Source organism: Aspergillus candidus (genome assembly GCF_002847045.1).
Source record: "Aspergillus candidus strain CBS 102.13 unplaced genomic scaffold BDW47scaffold_12, whole genome shotgun sequence".
Lineage (NCBI taxonomy): Eukaryota > Fungi > Ascomycota > Eurotiomycetes > Eurotiales > Aspergillaceae > Aspergillus > Aspergillus candidus.
In genome coordinates, this window is record NW_020194017.1 from 1 (window position 1) to 23,826 (window position 23,826).

The 23,826-nt window shown below is 55.6% G+C and overlaps 11 protein-coding genes across 11 annotated transcripts; 2 read left to right on the plus strand and 9 right to left on the minus strand.

Annotated features, from left to right (window-relative positions):
* Positions 1-156: 156 nt before the first annotated feature.
* On the minus strand, positions 157-1,830 carry BDW47DRAFT_124249 (uncharacterized protein; the record flags this gene model as incomplete). Its single annotated transcript, XM_024816213.1, has 2 exons — positions 157-166; positions 1,151-1,830. The coding sequence occupies 2 exons, from the start codon at positions 1,828-1,830 to the stop codon at positions 157-159; spliced, it is 690 nt and encodes a 229-aa protein (XP_024673569.1).
* Positions 1,831-2,646: 816 nt separating this feature from the next.
* Positions 2,647-3,072, minus strand: BDW47DRAFT_124250 (uncharacterized protein; the record flags this gene model as incomplete). Its single annotated transcript, XM_024816214.1, has 1 exon — positions 2,647-3,072. The coding sequence occupies one exon, from the start codon at positions 3,070-3,072 to the stop codon at positions 2,647-2,649; it is 426 nt and encodes a 141-aa protein (XP_024673570.1).
* Positions 3,073-3,417: 345 nt separating this feature from the next.
* BDW47DRAFT_124251 (uncharacterized protein) lies at positions 3,418-3,852 on the minus strand (the record flags this gene model as incomplete). Its single annotated transcript, XM_024816215.1, has 1 exon — positions 3,418-3,852. The coding sequence occupies one exon, from the start codon at positions 3,850-3,852 to the stop codon at positions 3,418-3,420; it is 435 nt and encodes a 144-aa protein (XP_024673571.1).
* A 354-nt stretch (positions 3,853-4,206) lies between these two features.
* Positions 4,207-4,641, minus strand: BDW47DRAFT_124252 (uncharacterized protein; the record flags this gene model as incomplete). Its single annotated transcript, XM_024816216.1, has 1 exon — positions 4,207-4,641. The coding sequence occupies one exon, from the start codon at positions 4,639-4,641 to the stop codon at positions 4,207-4,209; it is 435 nt and encodes a 144-aa protein (XP_024673572.1).
* A 566-nt stretch (positions 4,642-5,207) lies between these two features.
* Positions 5,208-11,829, minus strand: BDW47DRAFT_124253 (putative ubiquitin-protein ligase E3 component (UBR1); the record flags this gene model as incomplete). Its single annotated transcript, XM_024816217.1, has 2 exons — positions 5,208-5,475; positions 5,546-11,829. 2 exons carry the CDS (start codon positions 11,827-11,829, stop codon positions 5,208-5,210), a joined length of 6,552 nt encoding a protein of 2,183 aa, XP_024673573.1.
* Positions 11,830-12,512: 683 nt separating this feature from the next.
* BDW47DRAFT_10293 (cytochrome b-c1 complex subunit 9) lies at positions 12,513-13,237 on the minus strand. Its single transcript, XM_024811955.1, has 5 exons — positions 13,151-13,237; positions 13,066-13,085; positions 12,911-12,976; positions 12,769-12,817; positions 12,513-12,697 (listed from the first exon to the last, which is right to left on the minus strand). The coding sequence occupies exons 1-5, from the start codon at positions 13,160-13,162 to the stop codon at positions 12,638-12,640; spliced, it is 207 nt and encodes a 68-aa protein (XP_024673574.1). The 5' UTR covers positions 13,163-13,237; the 3' UTR covers positions 12,513-12,637.
* A 222-nt stretch (positions 13,238-13,459) lies between these two features.
* BDW47DRAFT_102720 (putative RNA binding protein Pym) lies at positions 13,460-14,743 on the plus strand. Its single transcript, XM_024811919.1, has one exon. The coding sequence runs from the start codon at positions 13,631-13,633 to the stop codon at positions 14,297-14,299; it is 669 nt and encodes a 222-aa protein (XP_024673575.1). The 5' UTR covers positions 13,460-13,630; the 3' UTR covers positions 14,300-14,743.
* A 72-nt stretch (positions 14,744-14,815) lies between these two features.
* Positions 14,816-16,886, minus strand: hem14 (oxygen-dependent protoporphyrinogen oxidase). Its single transcript, XM_024812047.1, has 3 exons — positions 16,494-16,886; positions 15,731-16,417; positions 14,816-15,671 (listed from the first exon to the last, which is right to left on the minus strand). Exons 1-3 carry the CDS (start codon positions 16,815-16,817, stop codon positions 14,883-14,885), a joined length of 1,800 nt encoding a protein of 599 aa, XP_024673576.1. The 5' UTR covers positions 16,818-16,886; the 3' UTR covers positions 14,816-14,882.
* Positions 16,887-17,079: 193 nt separating this feature from the next.
* Positions 17,080-19,000, minus strand: BDW47DRAFT_10335 (mRNA-binding protein NAB2). Its single transcript, XM_024812052.1, has 2 exons — positions 18,369-19,000; positions 17,080-18,310 (listed from the first exon to the last, which is right to left on the minus strand). The coding sequence occupies exons 1-2, from the start codon at positions 18,794-18,796 to the stop codon at positions 17,257-17,259; spliced, it is 1,482 nt and encodes a 493-aa protein (XP_024673577.1). The 5' UTR covers positions 18,797-19,000; the 3' UTR covers positions 17,080-17,256.
* A 1,132-nt stretch (positions 19,001-20,132) lies between these two features.
* On the plus strand, positions 20,133-22,079 carry BDW47DRAFT_10337 (cytochrome P450). Its single transcript, XM_024812060.1, has 3 exons — positions 20,133-20,497; positions 20,548-21,121; positions 21,175-22,079. The coding sequence occupies exons 1-3, from the start codon at positions 20,326-20,328 to the stop codon at positions 22,049-22,051; spliced, it is 1,623 nt and encodes a 540-aa protein (XP_024673578.1). The 5' UTR covers positions 20,133-20,325; the 3' UTR covers positions 22,052-22,079.
* Positions 22,080-22,320: 241 nt separating this feature from the next.
* BDW47DRAFT_124258 (uncharacterized protein) lies at positions 22,321-23,531 on the minus strand (the record flags this gene model as incomplete). The annotated part of the gene is made up of 3 exons (XM_024816218.1): positions 22,321-22,694; positions 22,836-22,997; positions 23,510-23,531. 3 exons carry the CDS (start codon positions 23,529-23,531, stop codon positions 22,321-22,323), a joined length of 558 nt encoding a protein of 185 aa, XP_024673579.1.
* Positions 23,532-23,826: the final 295 nt, after the last annotated feature.

Here is a 23,826-nt window from a genome sequence, read left to right on the forward strand (position 1 = left end):
TACTTGATTTGCGTTCTGAGGGTTAGAATAGAAGGGTACATACTACACAACAATCAAAAGCAGACAGAATTCAATACAACATTCGTTGATCTCCCATTCTCATCAGACTAAGTGTATTGTCAATGACAATTAACGTACGCTAAAGACACTAAACAATTAGCCTGTGCTAAAGACATCAACATCCATCGACTTTAATTAAATTTAATATGAGGCATTAACTTCTCTGCAATTCTATGAAATATGTAATGAATTCGATCCAGCATCCACCACCTCCACAAGAACAAAACACAAGACTAACAAAAACCGCGAGGACCCGCCTCGCCTCCAAAGAAAGAGCTCAAATGTGTAACAGACCTCGAGCTAAAGAAAATTAGACAAAGCGGAGCCTGCTTGAACAAAGCGGGGGTGCATAGATAGACTCGAAACCGACCAAAAACAAAGAGAAAAAAGACCGAAAAACGGAGATAATCAGGAGAGCAAAAAGACACACAGCCATGACAATCTTCATTCCACCCCATCCCTAACCATGGACGTAGCCTCCACACAATAAAGCGATTGGTACAGTCGGACCAAAGATGGGTGGAACCCCTGCCGATCGGGGCCCGAGAGGAGATGAGAGACCTAAGTCCAGGTGCTGTCATTTACATGTCATTGACTGATCCATTGATGAGATGATGGGGTGGGAGGTTTCTGGGTCGGATGGAGATGGGTTTTGGTGGTGATTGGGTGGATTTGGGTTTTGTTATTTGAGAATCTATGGTTGGATGTATAGATGGGTCTGGTTGCCTTGCTGGGTCGGTGGGTCTCTTCCTACTGGATGTGAGACTGCATCTGTCAGTACATCTAAACTTCTGTGGGGGGGTTAATTTTTGTTGCTTTTTGTAGAGTAATTGTCATTACTTGAGGTTTGTTCCTGGTGGACTGGATTAACTGTGGATTTGGTCTGGAATCTGATTCTAATTCGCATTACCTGAGAGGTAGGCTTACAATTATATATCTCTTAGATAATGACCTACAGGTTTATACGAGAAGAAAAAAAATAAAGTAAATAAAATAACGCATGAATAAATCGAATAGCAAACACTACTCCCACATAAGAAATCCACATAAGGAATAAGAAGACTTACGAGAAATTCATGACTACACATACATCGGACCCGCATCAATCGGCAGCCGACCTCCCTTGGCCACACCCTGCGCCAGGCCCTCGAGCGCCGATATCAAGCTCCGCAAGGCCTCGTCCGGGGTGCTGAAACACGGCGTGGCGAACTCGACCCACACGCCGCTGCCGGTGGCCTCGTAGGAGTCTTCGAGAGCCTTGATTGGATCCGTGACCTGCGCAGCGCAGGCCTGGAGGTGCGCGACCAGCTCCGCGTCGGTGGGCTTGCCCGAGGTCGGGAAGAAGACGTACCAGACCCGACGGTGCTTCGAGTCGGTGTTGAACAGGCTGAGGTACCACCGCGTGTCCCCTTCAAAGACGGTAGTCGAGTCGTAGTAGCGGCTGCGCTTCGAGCGCTTCGAGTCGGGCTTATCGTACGTGTATACGGGGGTGCGTCGGTGGGTTCGGAAGTGGGGACGGGAGCTGGATTCGTCGAAGCCAGCTGTGCTCCTGCGGCGGCTGGACTGACGGGAGCTGGAGCTGTGGGGGCTGTTGGGCCTGGAAGACTGACTGCCTTGACGGGCACTGGAGTTGGATGAGCTGGAGCTTTGATTGACGAACATGGAAAGGAGAGTCCAGGTCGAGACCCTCCGGGGGGTATTGGAGGCCCCGTTTGGACAATCGCAAGTGTGCCCCGAGCTTGACTTGTCGGAGTGACTAGATTGCGGCATGGTGCTGGCTTGATCGGCGTACTAGGATGTATTTGGGACGTAGGAGAGTGTGCTGATGGTGATGTTGAGACGAATCAAGCGGCTGCTGGTCAATTTATAGTCGCTGCTTGTCATGCAACAAAGGCCTTTGTTGTTCTTTGCTTGACAAAGCCATTGCAGGCGATATAGGCTCGAGTATAAAGGGCATTCTGTATTGACCATAAAGGGTATTATGCACTGGCTTTGTGTCCTTGAGAAGCGTGACAATCAACAAAGCGTTACAGTCAACCTCGATAGTCTTCAGGGGTATGGGTGAGCATGCCCCATGAAGTGTTCTGGATGATAGCATCCAGTCAGCACGCCAGAGGCAGATTGGATCAAGCTGTAGATCCTGTAGGTTTTAGACTGTATATCAGGCGGTATAGATTCTGGTCCAAAAGCAAAGCCTGTGAGAGCTGTCAGTCGTATAGAACCAATCTTGAAGCGCTAGCTAAGTAGTCTAGATGAAACAAGTAGGACGATACTGATCCAACGATGAATGATGAATGACGAATATACCAGGAAGATGTAAAGGAAGATATAAAGGTGAAAGCCCAAGGCAACTAGCAGACTGTCCTGTATCAGATTACCATTCTCTATATCCCTGACGATCAGTGATTATGTCCTGATTCGACTAGTGGTCTAGTATGAACATATTATATCTGTATTACATCTACATTCATATCCAGTAAGTGCAAAACCCCCTATGTTTCTATCAGATATCCAACTCATCCGAGCACATATAATCCAAACCCCATTCTAAACAATCTAACAAAGAGAAAAAAAGAACTTTACCTATTACCCACCCCCCTTCGGCATAATCATATTTGGAAATCGCTCCGAAAAGTCATCCACCCCGTAAACCGGACTCTCCACGAGCGCCAGCTTACCTCCCTCCTGCGCCAGCATCTCCTGGAACTCCTTCAACCCCGCAAACAGACGCAGCACCACGTCGCTACAATTACAGCCCAGCGGCGTCAGAAGCTCAAGCCACAGACCACCACGGCGGAAGGCATTGCCAGGCAGCTGGAGCGTGTCTAGCGGCGTCTGGATGTTCGTCGCGAAGCGGATGAGCTCGGAGAGAATCTCTGCGTCTGTGAATCGTCCAAAGATAGGAACGAAGATGTAATAGGCGCAGCTCTCGGGGGATTCAATGTTAGGAAGAGTGAGATAGAGCCGGGTTTCGGTGTTGAAGGTGGTGGCGTGCATTGGGGGGCGGGACATATTGGGTCTGTTTGCTTTCTATATCTGCTTTGTAGGGTTAGTTGGTTGTAAATTGTTGGGTGAGAGGCTTGTGAGGTCTGTTATATCAAGCCTGATTAGAAGCTGAGTATAAGGATTGGTGGTGGTTGAGAGTGTGTATAGTAGTCGTAGGTGTGGATGATTATTTGTATATTATGAACGAGGGATAGGGCTACTATTTATAATGCACAAGAAAGACGCTTTGTTCGAATCATTCATTGTATCATATCTAAACCATCCCAACATCTGTACTTTATCCCAACCCAAGAAACCACCCACCCCAACAATAGAACCAAACACAGAAAGAAATACTCAAGAAAGTCCTACCTACCTCTGCCTCCTCCGCACAATCATAGCCGGAAAATCATCTGCAAAGTCCTCCACACTATACATCGGGTGCTGCATCAGGGGCGGTCTACCCGGAAACTGGCCATTGCCCACAAAATCCTGAAGGGCCTTCAGTCCCGTAAACAGACGCAGTATCACATCACTGCAGTTACAGCTCAGCGGCGTCACAATCTCGATCCACAAGCCGCCATAGCTGAACGCGTCCCTGCGGTACTTGAGCTCCTCTTCTGGCACCTCGATGCCTGCCGCGTATTCCACGAGTTCGGCCATGAGCTCTGGGTCGCTGAGTCGTCCTTGTGTGTGTATGGGGACGAAGATGTACCAGGCGGCGTATTCGACGGAGGATTCATCGTTGGGGATGGTCAGGTAGAATCGGGTTCCGGAGTTGAAGGTGGTGCCTTTGACGCGGAACATCTTGGGTTCTGCTTTAGGTTAGTTGGTTGATCAATAGATTCAGTGGAGAGTAGATTAGTGTTTTGGGTGGATAGTCAGGAGGGCCAGATGTGATGGTCTGGTAACTGATGGGTGAAGATGCACTATATATACTATACACTCAAGGCTTTGTTCGAATGCTTCATTATCTCATAAAGACTTGAATAAAACTAACAAAGACTAGAACAGGACAATGCAGCTGGTATATACGTGCCATTTCATCACCCCTACATAATGAATCCAAAAGAAGAAGAAGAAGAAGAGGAAGGAGAAAAGACCCCACCTACATCCTCTGCTGGAATATAAATAAAGTCAAGCCCTACACTCCAACATCAATCACCGTCTCGGCACAGCAGCCAACAACCTCTCCTCCAACCCCAACCCCGACCTCCCATCCGTAAACTCATCAACCCCATAAACCGGATCCTTATGAAGCACCAGCGCAAACCCATCCCCTCCATCGAGCACCAAATCCTGCAGCATCCTCAGCCCCGAAAACATCCGCAATATCACGTCGCTAGGGGAGCAGCCCGGCGCAACCATGATCTCGATCCACACGCCGCCGCGAGTGGACGAGTCACCGCATAGCCTGAACTCGTATCGTGGCCGCTCGATGGTTGATGTGAAGCGGATGAGCATGGTGAGGAGCTCGGGGTCGGTGAATTTGCCCAGGAGGGGCACGAAGATGTACCAGGGGTTGGTGTCGTAGGGCTCGGTGTTGGGGAGGGTTAGGTAGAGGGTGGTTTGGGGGGTGAAGGTTGTGGTTTGCATAGTGGGTCTGTTCTTAGGTTAGTTGGTTGTTAGTTGATTGTATTGGGGGGAGAGTGGGGGGTTGGCTATATCAAGCCTGATAGGAATTGTGAATTCGGGGTTTCGATGCCGTTGGAGAGAGAGAGAGAGAGAGAGAGAGAGAGCGTATATTGATTGGGATGGATGGATAGTCCGTATGTGATGATACTGATATACAGGCGGACGAGGATGAGACTACTTATATCCCAAAGCAAAGCATTGTTCAAATCCCTTCATTGTCTGATCAACCAACTCATTATCTTCAAACAAACAAGAAAACAAAAACAACAAAGATGAATTCCCAGGATAGCGTGGTGCGTATATACCATTTCATCTCCACTACATACAGTCAGTCCACGACTTATTCGATAAGATCTAGATATCGATACCCATCCAGTATTCAGGATATCATATCACACCACACATGCATTCATTCATTCCATACACCATCCAAACCAGTCTATCCATCATGTGCAAACAATACCAGTATGAACAACCATGCTTTTTATCCCCCCCAAACAAACACAACAACGAAAATGGAATGTGGCTTAAATCGTCTCCCAACCCCCGTTGTTAATGTCCGCCTCCAGCTTCCGGCTGATCGTGGCTGGGATCCCATGCGATAGCCACACGTCGCGCAGCAGTCGGTCGTATCGCTTCTGGTTGAGGATCAGCTGGCGGTTGCGTCGCAGGCCAGGGTCGACCTCGCCGTGGCGATCCAGGTACGGTGCGTAGTGCCATGATCCGTTGCGGCGGTGGAGGTAGAGAACTGTGCATTTGCGGATGTTGATGAACAGGCCGACGTTTTTGCCGCATCTGTTTTGATTAGCATATGTACACATATATAGGGAGAAAGAGAGACAGGGAGGAAGGGAGGGATAAATACCGCTGCAAATGCTGGTTACACCCCCCCTGCCGGTTCTGCATGCAGCAAACCGCCTGCGAGCAGAAGATCTCCCCGCAGAACAGGCAGATGCTCGGGTCCGTCAGCTCCTTTTTCGTGTTCGGGCACCGTCGGCGGTTCGCCTCTTCGATCAAGCTGTCGTAGTACTTGGGCAGTCCCACCAGCTCGAACAGTGCCGGGTGGCCCAGGCTAGGCCACAGCTTGTGGTCGCCAATCCGCACTCCAGACCGCGATGCGTTCCAGTGGAAGATCCATCCCGACACCACCCCGTCGAAGGCCCGCTCTGTCGAGCGCGCCGGTCCCACCGACGCGAGAATTTCGTCTAGCGAGGGTAGCTGCATCGCTTGGCTGAGACGCTCTAGCTCTGACGCCTCCAGGTCCGCGAACCCGGTGTGCGGGAACTCCACCCCGTGCTGCACATGCAGCAGGATCACCGTCTTGCGCAGGAAGCTCAGTGCGTAGCGCGAGAGCAGCTGTCGCAGCGCCACCAGCACCCCCGGTGTTGCGGACTCCACGCCGTCTTTGACGTAGCCGCTCTCTGCCGGGAAAGATGATCCCTCGGCCCGGCCCACCGAGTTCGACTTGAGTTCCGCCACGATCGTGCTGAAGAAGCTCCGGGTGTGCTCGTACCGCGGGTCGGTCTGGTCCAGCTCCGCCGCGTGGGCCGCCTCGCCGCCGTGGCGCGCCAGCTCCTCGCGCAAACCCAGCGGCCACAGCACGTACGTCACGGCCACCTTGACGATCTCTGCGACGTAGCACAGGCGGATCAGATGCCGGATGTCTATCGGCAGCACCGGCAGCAGCGACAGCGAGCACTCCGACAGGAACACGAAGATGTCCTTGCCCAGTAGCGGCTCGATATCGCGCACGTCGTCGAGGAGCGCCGACCGGCTCAAGCTCGGATGCCCCACGAATAGCTGGCAGAGCCGCTGTCGGTGCATCTCCTGGAACTCCTGCGCCGGGCGGCTGTGCGGGTCCCGCGTGCCGTGCAGACACCCGACTGCTGCGTACGTCAAAGCTGATTCGGCTAGCACGCGCAGGTGCGTCAGGGTCAGCTGCGGGATCTTGTCGAGTAGCGTGCTTCCCGGTGCTGACTCCACGCCCCGCTGCTGGATCTCCGCCGCCGCGATGCTGCACCCGAAGCTCTGGAAGAGCGAGTCCGTGTGCACGAGGTCATCGCTGTTGATCGTCTCGGGCGGGTGGCTGAACGTCGAGTGGACGTGGTTCAGCCGCAGCGTCCGCTTCAGTCGGTTGTAGATCTCGAGAAGTTCCGACATTGGGCTCTCGCTGGGCCCCTGCTGCGGGCTGGTCACGACGGGCACCTCCTCCGGCTGCGTCGCCTGCGGGAAGATCCCCGGCATCGGCATCCGTGCCGTCGGCAGGAAGTGCGATGTCGCCGATGCGGTCGACGACGGAAGAGACGACGTCATCAACTGGTCGACCTTGGTGGCCAGCGGCGGCACCAGCGCGCGAGACAGGTAGTCGGCAAAGAGATCCTGGTAGGACGCCGACGCGGCCGGTTTGTTGTGGATCAGCAGATGATGGCGCGGCTGGGCTAGCGCGCCTGGCACCTGATCACTCATAAACTCGTCAAACGACACGGTCGTCGCCAGGGCACCCGGGTACGACTCCTCCTTGCCTTTCCAGGTGATGGGCAGGAAGGCATTGCCCAAAGCCTTGCACAGCGGACAGACGAATTCGTTCAGCTTCAGATTCTCGGGGTGGTTCCGGGCAATCTGCTGGGTGTGGCGTCGATGCGTCGCTGTGTAGTAGACCTCGAAACACGAGTAATGCATGATATGCCCACACCCTGTAGTGACGGGCCCCCGCTGCGTATTCTTCGCGTTGAACCCCTTGCTGAGTCCGACCTTGTCGCTGATGACCTCCCCACCGGTCGAGTCGAGTCGTCGGACGGTGGTATGGTTGGCGCCCGCGACGCCAAACGGACGGATGCTCTCGGCCGATCGGTCCAGGCTGGCCGGCGTGTGCAGCGCCTCCTGGACCCAGTCGGGGTCGCGGATGTCGGTCTGCCGGAAAATGTTGCTGTCCTGGATCAGCGCAAAGGTGCCAAACAGCCTCGAGTCGCTGGTCTCCTCTTGGCAGAGGATGCAGGTACCGCTGGGGTACTTCCAGAGCTTCGTCTCGGGTGTGGCCTCGGCTTCCGCGTCCTCGAGATCGCTGAAGTCGTCGTCGTCGTCTTCCTCCCCCCACTCGATGGCGCCCTGGCTGTTCAAGAAGTTCTGCTGCTGCTGCTGGAACTGGGCCATCACGCGCGCCTGCCGCTCCAGGGCCGCCTTCTTCTTCTTCTCTTTTTCGTTGTCGGGATCGACGGCCGGAGAGTTCGTGTCGACCCGGTCGAAGGGAAACTGTAAGGAGGCCGTGGCCGAGGTGTACGCCCGGGGTCGCTTCTGCCAAAGCTTCTTGAGAATGTGACGGATCTTGGGGCCACAAGCCGCGAATTCGGTCATCACGGAGATCTTCTCCAACAGGCCGACAATCGTCAGGTTCCCAGCCTGGGTGGCGCGCGCCTTGGTCAGCGCCTGTGAGACGAACGACCCTTGGCCCACATCCGACACCGCATCCTCGTCGGAGTGATCTTCGAGCGATGCGGCCAGGACAAGATGCAAAATGACCTGCAGGAAGGTCTCCACACGGGTCGGCGGGATGCTCGGGGTGCGCTCCTTGGACGACATCACATAGTCGAGGCACTGGTGGACGATTTGGGCGAACAAGGCCGTCTCGGTAAATCGGGGGAGGTCCGCAAAGGCACCCGTGGTGACCGGGCGGAGCTTGGGCTCAAAGACGATGTCGGACGCCTTCTTGCCCGTCGACTTGGCCACCCACTCCTTGTAGATGTTCTCCGCCTCGTCGCGCTGGTTCTTGGTGTAGTGGGCGCTGTACGGGTCGATCAACGCGAGATACTCCGGCTTCAGCTCAAAAGTACCCGTGTCGTTGAGCCCCTCGGGCGCACGGAAGTTGGCGACTTCCTCCAGCACGTCTTGGAACTGGTCGGCGTCCAGGAGCCGGTCGCTGAGCCGCGTCGACAGGTCGGAGAACGACAGCGGCTTGAAGCACAAGACGTGGGCGACATCCCGGCGGATGTTCTCGCGGGTCATACCGTCGCTGTCGTCGATGGCCGTGAGCGAGTTGCGGTCCGTCAGCAGAATAACCAGCAAGTGGACAAACTCCTCCGCGACATCAATGATCTGGCTCTCCTCGCCGCCCGGTCGCGGCGTGTAGTTGCGGGTCATCCAATCTACCATGCCGAAGCGCTCGGCGATGGACGCGAGGACGCGGCTGGGGTCGCACGTCACCAGTGCGGTCTGGAGCAGGAAAATGTCGCGGTAGTAGGCGAAGTCGCGGGAAGACACGCCGCGGTACTGCAGCATCTGGTGGCGCAGACTCAGACCGTTGCGCACCCACATGCCGGCCTTCATCTGGGCGAGCCAGGCGCACACGCGGAGCGGGTAGTCAAACATGGACAGCAGCAGATCCTCGGGGCTGAGCGTCGGGTCGTGGAGATAACGGTCGTTGGCGATCTGCGCCGCCTCCAGCAAGACATCCCGCATCAGGGCGCTGCTCACATTGCAGCCACACTCGAGGAGCCACGACAGCGTGTAGTGCAGGGCGTGGTGGAAGCTGATGGATCCCCGCTCGACGACAAAGTCCACGACGCGGTGGCGGGGGAGCTGACCGGACGGGTCGACCTCGAAGTCGAAACACGGTAGCGACTTGAAGCGCACGTATTCTTTGATCTCCGCCTGCTCGAATCGCTTGCGTTCGATGCCGGACGAGTGGACAACGGCAGCTACCGTGGCCTTCCGGATGGCGCGCAGCAGGTGATCCCCACCGTCCCGCTCCGGGTTGCGGAACGCCTCGCAGAATTGGCGGCACAGCCGGTTGATCTCCCGCATCAAGATTGAAGCGCTGATCCACGCGTCCGCCTCGTATTCGACATGCTCGCCAACGGCCCGCACGTTGGGGCAGATACCCTGCGACAGCTTGACCAGATCCAGGAACTGTGACAGGTACTGGTCCTCGGTGCGCACGCGGGTCTGCACGTACTCGGACTGCAGCAGGTACCGCAGGTCGAGGAAGAAGTGGTAAAGGCGGCGGTTGTTGACCGACCCGGCCTCGAACGCCAGCGTCGCGTTCGGATTCACCTGGGATGGCTCGCCGACCTGCCGTGTCGTCAGGAAGGTGTAGAGGATGGCCATGACATTCGTCAGGAAGTTGCCCCGCACCACGATCTCCTCGGTGATTGAAGGGGTGGTGAGCAGCTGCAGCGACAGGTTGACAATTGAATGGTCGGGTTCCCGGTCGGCGATCAGGTAGAGTTGGGCCAGCGCCGTGTAGAGGGCCGACAACCGCAGGCCCATGACGCGCTTGAATTGCGGCACGTTGACCACAGTCCCGATGTACAGATCGCGTAGGTCCGTGCGAGTCTTCTTCCACAGCCGTAGATCGAAGAGCACCATCCAGTCTAGGCGCGTGCGTTCCCACAGATTCTCGTAGGCGGGGATATTCTCCCCGGGCTTGGGGGCCGAGGGCAGAACCTCCCAGTACGCGGGCGCCGCGCCGGGGGGCGGGCGGATGGCTCCCGACGGGGTCTCGGGGATGGCGATGTACGAGGTTGGTCGCTGGTTCGCGTCGCGGGTCTCGGGGATGCCCCCCAGCGCGTGCGACGGCGGAGGTGGTGGTGGCTGCTGCTGCTGCTGCTGCTGCTCGGGGAGTTCCTGTGGCGGGGGCGGAGGCGGCGGCGGCAGCGGCTGGCCCTCCGGCTGGCCCTGCGCTGGCGGCGATGCGCGGTCCGCGGCCCGTGCACGGGCATATCCGATGAGCGTCTCGGCGATGCTGACGGCGTCATGGGTGTTCCCCATGATCATATCCTCGTCTTCGTCCTCCCCTGTCTCCACCTCCTCCCGCAGCCGGTTGAGGTCGATCTCCATGTCGTCTTCGTCATCCGCATCATCGTCGTGGGCCCCCATCAGATCTTCGTCGTCCACCTCCTCCTCGTGGATGGTCGGGTCATTGGCATTGTCAATTTCTTCTTCGTCCTCGTCGTCGTCCTCATCGTCGTCGTCGTTGGTGGCCAGGATGAATTGGCCCTGCGGCGAAACGGTGAGCATGACCGTCCGGATAGGCGGATCCTCCGACCGCTGGTGGTCGTCGATGCCCTTCAGACCGATGTTGGCATTGGAGGCGGGGCTACCGGTATACCACGGGCCCAGCAGCTCCTCACAGATGGTGTGGCGCAGGATCTCGTTGTCCTCCAGCACACTGCAGCCGGCGATGTCGGCCAGCCACTCGACGATGGTGCCGCACATCTGCTCGCGGAAGGTGTCGCGGGCCGAGCGGATGGTCAGGGTGACCTTGATGTGTTCGATGACGCGGGAGATCTCCAGCAAGCGCGGCAGGTCCTTGGAGTAGCGGATCACACTCCGGCCGATATCGTTAGTCTCGTGGGCGCGGTCGTTGCCGAAACGGTCCCGCTCCCGACAGGCGCGGGTGACCTGGTTGGCGACATCCCGAATGGTGTGCTTCTCGTCGTTCCACAGGACGAGGGCGAACTCGGGCTCGTCCTCCGCCTGATCGGCCTCGCCGTACCAGTCGGAGCTCAGTCGCGAGGCCTCCTCGTCCAGCCGGATACCCTCCTCGGTCTTGGGCAGACGCAGCTGCTCCGGGGAGCAGGAGATGACGTCGCAGAAGTAGTCGAGCACACGGGCGATGGTCATGCGAATGGAGTCGACCCAGTCTCGGGGCAGCTGGGCCTGGGCACGCTGCTTCCCCTTCTGATCGCCACTATCGGTATGGATCGCGCAGAAGAGGGGCAGTCGCCAGGCCTCGTCGTCGCCGCAGTCGCAGCAGCCACAGTTTCCGGACGAGAGGGAGATCTGATACTGGTGGCCCGTGTGGTCGGAGGCGTCGAAGCAGCGACTGCAGAGAACACAGGTATCGTCGGCCGCACAAGTGACGCATCGGTAGGTCGCCTCGCCGGCGCGGAAGATATGGCCACAGCGTTTACCCCGCGCCGCCTCGGTGTACTCGGCCCCTTCCTTGGCGCCCTGGGCCTCGGCCAACTTCCAGGGACCGGTCGGTGGACCTTCGGGAAATAGTAGACGAAGGCGATCGTCGTTGTGGCCGCTGAGGGAGCGAAACAGAAGCTCAAGCAAGTCCTTCTCCGCCTGAGGCCCATAGCGGAAATCATGCCGGGCCGGAAGCCGACGAAGGCCTTCACCCAAGATCCTCTCACATTCCGTCGGCATTATTTATAATCGACGATCGAAACCGGCGTCACCCATGCACCGGATCGGGGGGGTGAAAAGGAGAAAACCGCGGTTGGTAGGATGGGACGTTCGGTGTGGCGGGACGATGCGGTGATCAGGCGGAAAGAAGCTGTACAGATCGACGGTCGTCTTCAGAACCAATCAACCAAGAAGAATTTCGCCAGGAGATAAATACACCAAGCCCAGAACAAGAAGAAAAGTGGACAGGTGGGGTGATTCAGAAGGAGTGAGAGGAGGGGAAAAAAATCGGGTGGTGGACAGAGCGACGGAGGTGCTGTAGATGTCACTGTGGGGGAATAACACCGCGTTGGGCCTCACCCGCCAATGAGATAACTGTGTGAGGAGGGAGGGTTGACCACCGATCGGTCGGATGAATTCCACCGAATTTATATCACCACAAGGAGACCACACAGTTGAAGACGGCGAGAGAAATTTGGAGGACAGAAGAGGGGAAAGAAGAGGTGAGAAAGAGGGGACTCGAGTTGCCTTGAGATAACGAGTCCCGTGCAAACGTCCCAAACGCCTTGGCAACACCATCTCTACTGTGCCTATCGCATGATGATATCTACCACATTTAATACATGTAGGCTCATTTCAAAAAGGGGAAATGGAACTAGAATAGAAAAAGAAGAAGACGGAGAAAAAAAAAACAGTTCACCCTGACAGGCAATGCGACTCTATTTCATACAGATCCACCTCTCCGAGTACTATCCATGGGTAAAATATAATAAAAGGAGTATAATCACACGCGAACCCTCACCCCATCGATCCGAAAAGGGTGCGAAATCTATTCGTCATCTTCCTCCTCCTTGACCAGGTACTGGTGCTTGATGTCCTTCCATTGACGCTGTATACACCCATTGTCAGCCACGTCATGTCTTCAATTGATCGATAGAAGGGGGGTGTCGGGATACGTACGCCACGGTTGATGGCGTCCCAGACCTTGTTGGAGCCGGTGTCGAAGGCCCTGCAGTGAAAGATGTATGGTTAGCGGTCATGGACTACTTGTCGCGGACTCCCGAGACGGGAGAAGACGGGAGGAGGGGGCGATTCGGCGTACAGCTCAAAAGCAAAGGCACCGGCGAAGATGCTGGTCAGGTAGACGGCATTTCTGCGGATCAGGCCCCTAGAGATCGGTGAAAACGTTCAGTTAGCGAGTGCGAAAGACGCGCGACCCGTCGGGGGTCGTCGGAAGTCGGGGAGACGGAGACGGACTGGTAGATGGCGGAAGCGATCTGGAGGGGGTTAGCCAATTCAATGGATCCCGGTAGGTAGTAAGAAAAGGGTGTTGTAAACATACAGTGCCGGCCATTGTGACGGAGTAGAATGAGGTTGAGGGGTGGGGGGGGAGAAAGTAGAGCGCTGAACGTCGATATGGAGATTGAAGTGATGAAGTTTGAAGTCGGAGTTGGCTGAGCGAGCTTAAGCCGGGAATTATCGGGCTGCTGATTGGTCGGTCGGGCAGTCGGGTGGCCTGGGGCATGGAGTCTCGCCTGAGGCATATAATTTAGCCTGAGGCAGACAGATTACCTCATCCTCATGTGACTATCACTTCACAAATGCCCGATGATGATGATGATGATGATGATGATGCGCATCTCCATCTTTCACTCCAGTCCCTGCAGCTCTTCCCTTGTGGGATAGAAGGCTGTTCTCTCACTCTCATTGACTCGTCAAAGTCAACTCTCCTCACCGTCTGCCTTTGTGCGATCAATCTCTATTTCGTCTCGCATTTCCTTTTCTTTTTCTTGTTTGAATCTAAGCCACCCAAAAAACAATCATGCCTCCCTCCAACGCAGGCATCACCACAGACGCCGTCACCGGAGAACGCTTCATTCCCTCCTCCGTTCGCCCAGATGGCTCCAAACGCCGCGAGATCCGCGTTCGTCCAGGCTACAAGCCGCCCGAGGACGTCGAGCTCTACCGGAACCGCGCAGCGGCGGCGTGGAAAAACCGCGGGAAGACGCCCGGGGGCGGCGTTCCTGGCGCGGAGGGGTTGAAGCCCACTACCGCCACTACCACCACCGCCGCCGCCGACAACAGCACCGACGGGGCGGCCAGCAATAAGAATGCCAAGCGGCGGGAGGCGAAGAAGAAGGCCAAGGCCACTACTGGGGGACCTGACGGGGAGACGGAGGGGAAGAGCGTGAGGGATTTGGAGAACTGGCGCACTCCTCCGTCTGCGAAGGACGCGGGGTCGAAGGCTGTTGAAGACAAGGTTGAGGAGGATCCCGAGGCGGAGAAGGAGAAAAAGGCCCGCAATCTCAAGAAGAAGATCCGGCAGGCGAGGGAGCTGCGCGATAAGAAGAATCAGGGCGAGGCGCTGCTTCCCGAGCAGCTGGAGAAGGTCATTAAGATTCAGGAATTGATTCGGCAACTTGATGGGTTGGGACTGGATGCGCATGGAGATAAGAAGGGTGAAGAGGGGGCCGCGCCGTCGGATGTATGAAACCGACTACACCTAAGGCTGCCTCTCCGCTGCTTGATCATCCTGGAGGCAATGGGGCACGCTCGTAGACTTCCATGGACTGGAGATGCAGTGGCTTTACCTGGCTGTTTCGCCCTGCACGCGTGCGCCCGCCGCGGCGTACCATATGCGATACGATCCATCTACGCGGGACGATTTCATGAACGTCGTGCCTTGCGACCACCACGCACATACATCTTGACATGCATAGTATCCTTATGGCGGTTTCTTTGCTTTCCCGAGTCGAGTCACTCTGGGGCTGCACAATGTATTACGGTTACTTGGTCGGCGGCGGACGGTCAGAAGAGTAAATGGACATGGGCATACATCGTCTGGCGTTAGGGACTCGTCATTCAGCGTCATATCTGTACTTTTATCTGCATAGCCGGTCTATCCCCAACCAAGCCTACACCACCTGATTTCGGTTTCTTACATGTCCACCTACACCTACAGGTCACATCTAGCGTTGTAGTCTGAACCATCGAATCTATTCCCCGCGGTAACGCATCGCAATAGGAATTATAATAGTACAAAGGTGAACCAGGCGACCCACCGCGCATCACATCTAAAAGTGTTTCCGTTCCGAGCTGAATACCCCGATCGGAGTCATAGGTGCCGTGGCTACGCCGCCCTCCAACTGCCACTTCTCGGCACCGTATCGTCGCCACGGCCGGGAGCCGTCGCCCGGGTCGAGTTTGCGCGCCCCCACGCCATACGTCCCTGCAATGTACCCCTGCCGGATGCAGTTCGTCACCCCGACGCCCGTGTACCAGCCCCCCGCAAAGGTCAGCCGGTTGTTGAACTCCGCCCGCGATGCCTCGGACAGCACGCCCATGCGCGTGAGGTGGTGCACCGTGTACTGCGGGATGGCGTCAAGCTGCATGCTCGTGTACGCGACGGCCGGTGTGACCGTGATGCCGAGGTGTCGTCGCAGCAGGTTGCAGGCCATGGTGATCCCGGTGGGGTGGTCCGGGAGATCGCTCCTCTCCCAGCCATCCCACCAGTGGCCGCCCAGCATCACCGTCACCTTGGTGCCCTGCACTGTGTCCTGCCCCTCGCTGGTCTCCGACCCGAAGATCACCCCTAGAGCGCGCTCCGGGTTCTGCTCGGCTGGGACGGACCGCGGGATGAGATAGCCGAAGCCGCGCACGGGCACCACGTCGGTCTGTTCGTAGTACAGGTTGACCACCATCACGGTCACGGCGTAGTCGTGGCCCTGAAGAGCGCGAATAGTGTCATGTGGAATGACTTGGCCCTGTCGCACGGTCTTGCTGAGACTCCGTACCATGCTCGGGGCTGGGATTGTCGCAATGACGCGGTTGTGAGTTCGGAACCGCTGGTTTCCATCGCAAATCTGCGCAACAAGGGGGGTTAATTGGATATAAGGGACAATCTAGTTTCAGGGCCTCTTACAGTAATGTCGGACGTGCCTGGACTTCGGACAATGGCCGAGGCTTCGGTGTTGGTCATAATGCTGACCTTGCCGGACTGGACCAGCGCGTCCGCCAGAGTGACGGGAAGCTTGCCCAGGCCCCGCTTCAGCGTCAGCACGCTGGCATCCTTGATGAGCGAACTTAGGAACTTCCAGTACTCGGTCGATTTCTGCGGGGCCACGGACTCCAGGGCCAATAAATCGTCCGTGGACATATTAGAGATCCCCATCTGCATGTTCTCGAACATGGCGCTGGCGACGCCCCTGTTGCTCTGCTCCATGATCCGCATCCCCCCCATCAAGGTTTGCGCACTCAGACGACTGATATCGCCCGCGTAGATGCCGTGATAGACGGCGGACACAATATTATTTGCCATCTCGGGACCTAGCCGGCGTGTCACGAACGATTCGACGGACTCATCTGTCTTGAACGGGTTCGCATCGGGAGCCTGGCGCCACCTTTCCCACAAAAATTCAATCAGGAATTTGTCGAATATCGGCTCATTCACCAGTTTCTTTATAGTGTTGAACAAATCACCCAAGAGGTTCTCTCGGGTTATCGTCGGCATGCAAACAAGGCGATCGGGATAGTATATATAACGGTTGCGGGCGGCCGGCGAGTTTTTACTCGTCAAGAGGACGTCGTCGAGAAGATCCAATTCAAACAGCTGCACGAGGTCGAAGAATGAGAACAATTCCATAGCAACAATAGCAAAAGAAAGAAAGAAAGAAAGTGTTGCATACCAGATCCATCAGCGGCAGGCTACCGGGCACCGTCGCCCTCAAAGTCCGTGGACCTTGCTCAAAGACAACATTCCCACCATCCACGGGGATTATTTGGGAATGCATGGGTCCTCCGACCCCCGGCGACTTCTCATATACGGTGATATGGGAGCAGTTGGGGTCTTTGGACAGACGATACGCGGTCGTCAGACCGGTGATGCCAGCACCGATGACCGCCGCAGTGTACGATTGCGTATGCGCATAGTGTCTTTGGCCGACGTGGGCGCGGCTCAATGGCGTCCACCCCCTTCTCAAAGTGTGTCTAGCCACACATAACCGTTGCATATCCGCAGAGTAGGGAGGGGAGGACGAGGTTTAAAAGATGCACGGGAGCATGACAAGTGCGGGTTGCGGGGAGAGGAAAGGCGATGGAAGGGGAGGCGCGCCATCGCGCCGAGGTGCCGCCAGCGGCAGCTCGTCCTAGCCGTGTCATGCAAGCAGCCACACCACCTGCTTTACCACTATTTTTTTACAATCTAGAGCAATGTCAGGAAACAAGTATGTCTAAAGTAGAATAAATAAATAAATAAATAAATAAACGTTCGTCGTGAGTTCGATTTCTATTTACATGCCAACGTCATACAGTGTTCCATCATTTCCAGCAACTTGATTATAAAAATGAAACGCCTTCCCACTAGCCACATGTCGTTCAAAGATAACTGATACAGGGTCAGGCATGGGCCCAAAATAATAAGAAATTCAATTAGTAGAGAGGAGTCCGCGTTCATGTCACAATCTCCTGGGTATGCTGGGAGGTGTCATCAGCCATGTCAGGCTTGATCAATTCCTCCTCTGTGCCATTATCGTCCGTAACAAACTTCCGCTCGCTGACATGGGATTTCTCGCCTCCGGGCGTCCAGACCTTGTCGTGGAACCCTCCCCGCTGGCCCTCGGCGTGTTTGTAAGGACAGCTGGGATTCATACATGGGTTGAATCTGCATGCCGTCTGGATATGAGTGAACTTGCACCCTTCCGTGGTACAATCCGCGCCGTTGCGACACAGCGGCATGGATGGGTGGCGGAAGGAACACTGAGGGTTTGCACAGTTGGGGAAGAATTTGCACATCTCTTCTGCCTGGTGCGCACTCTTGACGGCGGGTGACGGGTGACGCCCGGTACATTTGCGGTTCTTGCACGCCGCCCCGTACGGACACGGATCCGACGCGTCGATGGGGGCACCCTCCGGGGCGGCCGGCGACTGGTGTGCAAAGGGGCAATCCTTGCGTGTACACCGCAAGTTGAAGCGGCAGGCGCTGTTGGTGTTGCTCTCGTCCTGTTCTCCATCCCCGGCCGGCTGGTCGGTTCGCATGTCCATGTCCGTGTCGGCATTCTGGTCCCGACGAGGACCGCGTTGAGGGCGGGAGTTCTGTTGACGCTCGACCCGGTCGAACAGTGATCGGCCCTGCTGGGGACCATTCTGTTGGAAAGCGGGGTTGATTGCGGGAGGCATGAAGCCCGGCATGAACTGGGCCATCATTCTCGCCTGCTCCTCCAGCAAAGACATAAGGTGCATCTGATCGTTGGGGTTCATATTGTTCATCATCTGGTTCGATCCCATGCCCATGCCCATACCACCCATTTGCCGTCCGCGGCCGCCGTTCTGGTTGAAACGACCCTTATGCTCACGACCATGTGTGTTGATCCGCCCGCCGCCCGACTGTTGGTTCCGGATGCGATGTAAAGGAGAGTCGCGATCCATGGCGCGGTTGATCTGGTTCAGGATCCGGCCCCGCCCAGCGCCCTGGCGGCCATTGCGCATCGCTTTGGGTCCGGTGGGACTGGTGTGGTCTGTCAGCGTGGACCGTCAAGGGAGTTGTCATGGGGAAAATTTCTTACATTCCGTCATTACCATGCGCCGGATCGCCCAAATTCATGTCGGCGTCCAAACCGTCCGTTTGGGATGCTGGTTCAAAATTGGCTGTCTCGGGGTCGCCGAACGAGGGGATTGTCTGGGTGGGGGCGGACTCGTTCGACGCCGGGGCACCGCCGTTGACCTGTTGATTCAGGATCTCGACCTGTTCGAACAGCCACCGCGAAAAGCCTAGTGCCTGTGTGTCGCCTTCCCCAAGTCCGAGGAGATCGTTGGACAGTTCATTCGCAATTTGCTCCTGGGTCTTGCCGTTGACGAGCATCAGGATCACGTATTCGATCAAGGCCGAGTCATCGCCACTGTCGGACGCCCAGCCCATCTCGATCAACTTAGGCTGGATAACATTGCTAAGAGCCTCCGCAAGCGGAGTACCAACTGCGACCATGCTAGTCATGGTGGAGAGCGCGAGTGGCGAAGAGGAGAGGTGAGGACGAATGAAGCGGACAGACTACCTATCCCGGGAAGGTTTGATCAATCCCTGGTGGGCAGAAAAAGGGAGGTGGTTACTGAACCCGATATCGAACGGTAGGTCGGAGGAAGTCGAAAGGGTATATCAAAGGGTTGGTCTAAGAAAATGTCCTGGTTTGCTGAGAATATCTCGGGGCAGTTTCGGTTGTCTTGTTGTATGGCTCGCGATGACTTTTGGCGATGATGAAAAGCGCCAAGTGATAGCCACTCACGTGACTGTGGCTGGTGCGACAAACAGGGCAGCAGTGCAAATTATGCAAACTATACAAATGTCACAAACACCAGACTTTTGTATAGAGTGGAATGGCTTCTTCGCGACGCTTCGTATCTCCTCGATTCTCGCTCTCAGTTGAAAATCGTTCTTGCTATATGTGCTCTGTGAAAGCACCACAGTTGCAGCGGTCACTTAAGGCATTGGCATTGTCTGTCCCAGCAGTTAGAGATCCTAGCTTGTACAATGAGTTAATGACTACATATAGACTGACCATCCGTTTGTCTGCAACCTCCGCCAGCCAGCCATTCTTTGTCAATATAATATGGTCTACCGTGAAACGTCTATATTTGGATCAGGAGGTCAAGCAAGACAACCCCCTGTGTCAAATTCTGGGGCTGAAACATTGGCGACCACGCACGTCAAAAGAAAAGAAAAAAGAAACAGAAGAGCAACAAAACAAAGGAGCATAGAAAGCAATGAATTCTCACCCATTATACCCATACAAAGGTCAGATCAGACCTAGCTTCAGGTTGATGCGTTGCAACTGGCGCCAGAACGATCGCCAAACACGTGTTTATGCACTGTGGAATACATAAAATTAATGGATTGCATTACTTCTACCAATATGCCAGCTCCTCAACTCTATACAGTATGACTACAGGCTTGGTGTATCCGAAGCTACTCCGGACAAGTTTATTGGCATCACAGGAATTCGAGCCTCGCTGGCTAATTGATTCCACACATGGTGATCAACGCCCCACTTCCACCTAGAATAAACACAACCCCACAAGACCTACTGTGCACTCCGGGGTATAACCTACTCAGTAGATCATACAACAAAAAAAGTTCTCACAGATAGGCCTCGGGCTGCGCTATCGATAGATTAGCCGGGATACGAACGGCTTCTCTCACGCGGGGTTCGCAAGCATTTCTCAAACAGGAATGGATCCGCGCGATCGAGCTGTCTTGGGGAAATGGAATGCGGGGATATCACAAGGCGATCTTCGTCCGGTCCAATGGTGACCACCGTCAGTGGTTGAAAGCGTTAGGTTCTCCCTCCACATGAATCATAGATAATCATAGATGGCCCAGTGAGACTTGGCTCATTAGCACTCCGAAGTACGTTGTGATGTCGACATTCGCTCTGGTGTCGTAGATCGGTCAGCGCCCTCGAACTTATATATATCTCGAGCCGTCCCCGGTTTTGCAACCCGACCAGAGGTAAGGTTTTGCGGTTCATCATGTTTGCCACGATGATCGAAGAAATCCTCACCGACATGACGCCCGGGATGGCGTCCCTTTACATTCTGGGATTCTTGGTCCTGGTGGGCTTCCTTCGAAAGATCCAAGTGTCCATGCACATCTCACGGCTGGGATACCGCGCGCCTCAGATCCGCTTCCGTCTTCCTTACGGTATGTGTTGCCCCGACTCAAGATGCTCGAGGTGCTAACATGATACCCAGCGATCGACTTCATCATCGAATCGGTAAAAGCCACTAACAAGAATATGGACCTTCAATTCTGGTCCGAAGCCATGTCAAGTGCCAAGAAACCCCCGCAGCTCCAGTCCGTCAGGACTGCAGAACTCGACGGCGGCATCTCCAACCGGGCGATCTTGACAAAGGACCCGGAGAACATCAAGGCAGTTCTGACGGGCCAGTTCGCCGACTACGGAAAGGGCGAGCCCTTTCACCGGGACTGGAAAGAATTCTTGGGCGACAGCATCTTCGTGACCGACGGGGAGATGTGGTCTCGCTCGCGCCAGCTGATCCGGCCCATGTTCGTTCGCGACCGGATCGTCGATACGGAAATCTTCGAGAAACACGTCCAGCATCTGATCCCTCTTCTCGCGGGGAGCAGCTCCCCCGGCGGCAGCAAGGTGGTCGATGTCGGACCCCTGTTCTTCCGCTACACGCTGGACGCCGCCACGGACTACCTCCTCGGCAATGGCACCGACAGTCTCCAGAACCCCACGACAACGTTCGCCGAGGCGTTTCGATACGTGCAGAGCAAACAAGCTGAGATGTTCCGACTTGGGTGAGCCCACCACTGTCAACGAAACAATCCCCCCTACTAACACGCCTACTCAGCGTCTTCAACGCCCTCGTATCCAAAAAGGAATTCCGCCGCAACCTCAAACTAATGGACGACTTCATCCAACCATACATCGACCACGTGCTATCTCTGTCCAGCGACGAGCTCGACCACAAGCTCTCGAAGAAGGAGACCTTCCTGCACGCCCTAGCGCGATTCACACGAGACCCACGTGTCCTGCGCGACCAGCTGGTAGCAATCCTCCTAGCCGGCCGTGACACGACCGCCGGAACGCTATCGTTCTGCTTATTCGAGCTCTCGCGCAACCCAGCGGTAGTAGCCAAGCTGCGCGAGGAGATCAGCTCGCGCGTGGGAGTCGGAGCGTCCGGACGCAAGCCCAGCTACACTGACCTCAAGGAAATGAAGTACCTCAGCGCGGTACTCAACGAGACGATGCGAATGTACCCCGTAGTGCCATTCAACGTGCGCTTCTCCCTTCACGACACGACACTCCCGCGCGGCGGCGGACCCGACGGCCGCGGTCCAGTCGGCGTGCGCGCGGACACGCGCGTCATCTACTCGACGATGATCATGCAGCGCGATCCCGAGCTGTACGATCCGCCCGGCTCGCCGCACTACTTCGACCCCGGCCGCTGGATTCCTGAGAGGTGGCAGTCGGGATGGCAACCCAAGCCGTGGCATTTCATTCCGTTCAATGGGGGGCCGCGTATCTGTATTGGGCAGCAGTTTGCGACGATCGAGATGGGTTATACGATTGTGCGGATTTTGCAGGCGTTCGAGAGTATTCAGGCGTTGCCGGTTAGTGGGAAGGACAGCGTTGAGGATCCTGTGTTGCGGTTTGAGGTTACGCTTAGTCCGGGGTCGGAGTTGAATTGTGTGTTTGAGAGGGATGGCAGTACGGCGAAGGCTTAGGGGCGATATGATGGATTATGAATGTGCGTTTGTTTGAATACGATTTCAGTCTACCTACTACTCAATTGAAGTGTTCATTTCTAGTAAACCAATAGAGACCAACTAAAGGATGCCCTAATTCCGTCGATCTTCAAGATCCACCGAAACGTCCACCACCGCAGTTCATCCTCGTCTCAACACATTCCACTCATACATAAAAACAATGCTATCTCAAACACCCCCCAACCGCACTCCCCCGCGAAGCAACATAGAAAAATCAAGATGAAGAATCACCACCAGCCGAGGCAGGAGGTGATGAGGGTTCCGGCGAGGGAGGTTGTGGTCAGGGTGTCGTAGGCGGTTGGGTGGTCAGAGGGGGTTATCTTGGGGATGTAGATGGTGTGGTTGGTTGTGGTTATAGTATTGATGGTTGAGGTGGAGAGACCGAAGAAGTCGAGGAGAAATGGGTCATATTCTAATTTGTCGAGATTCATGAACATGGTGCGCGAGGCGCTCGTTGCGACGATGACGAAGACGCCAGCGACCTGGCTGCCATTGAGATTGTACACGAGCGAGGTGTCGACTGTGCCAAAGGCGAGAGTGCCTCTTTCAAAGGCGTCACATACACGCAGCTCGTTGGCGAGTATCCAGAGGAGCTTGGAGGCTGAGGAGTAGATGGAGAGTGGTTAGCCGCATATGTGCTGGACGGTAGCGAGTTGCTCGGGGGTGTGTTTTTGCTTGAGCTCGGTGATGAGAGCTTGTGGGCGAGTGTCGGTCCATACTATGGCGTCGGCGAGGGGTTTACCGGTGATTCTGTCCCAGACGAGGGTTGTCTCGCGCTGGTTCGCGATGCCGATGGCGCGGATGCTGGTACGTGTGTGTCCGGCTGATTCAAATTTCCTGGACGGCTTGATCGATGCAGGTTTCGACGGAGGAGATGAGGTCGAGAGGGTTGTGCGAGTGCCATCTGTAGACTTAGCGGGTCTCTTTCGGAAGATGGGTGATAGTAGATAGAAGGCTCACCCTGGATGTGGATACAGCTGAGGGAACTCGACTTGATGGGATGCTATAGGCTCTCTTTTGTAATTGAAGATGATGAAGCGAGTGCTCGTGGTGCCCTGATCGACTGCCCCGACGAACTCCTCCATTGTGTCTGAAAGACGGATGGTTAGTGGAGAGAGGGTGGAGTCCACCTTAAATCTGGTCCAGGGCTAGAAGCTTTGCAATGCTGACATATATTCATTGACATAGACGTTATTGAATATCATCGCCGACATGTCGGTTGCATATCACAGACTGAGGCAGACCAGTGAGTTGGCTAGCCCTAACTGGCAGTGCAATCCGGACGACTCTCAACCCAAGAAACTCCATGAGGTCGCACGATAGTCGTCACGACGGTCCCCATGATCAAATGACAATAGAGGTGTCCTCTATCCTTGCTCTAGTTCAGCAGCTCGCGCGATAAAATCATCCGTCTACCGTCGTGCGGTAGGACAGCCATCGGGTCTCCGGACGGCACTCGAATGGCTTCAGACAGACGTCAGCTAGTGACGATGGCACTAGCCAATATGGTGATGGCTTGCTGACGCATAGGATATCTTCAAGGCTATTTGAAACCAAGTCCAGATATCTCTAGACCCAAGGTTGTAGTAGAATGTGGACGGCATATTTTGAAATCCATCTATAAACCACCGGGGTAACACACAGCCCTGTACGATGTCAGATCCGATTAACTCCTGAAGTATAAGAGGAGACTCTATCCAGCAGGTTTAAATCACATCTCCTTCATATACTAA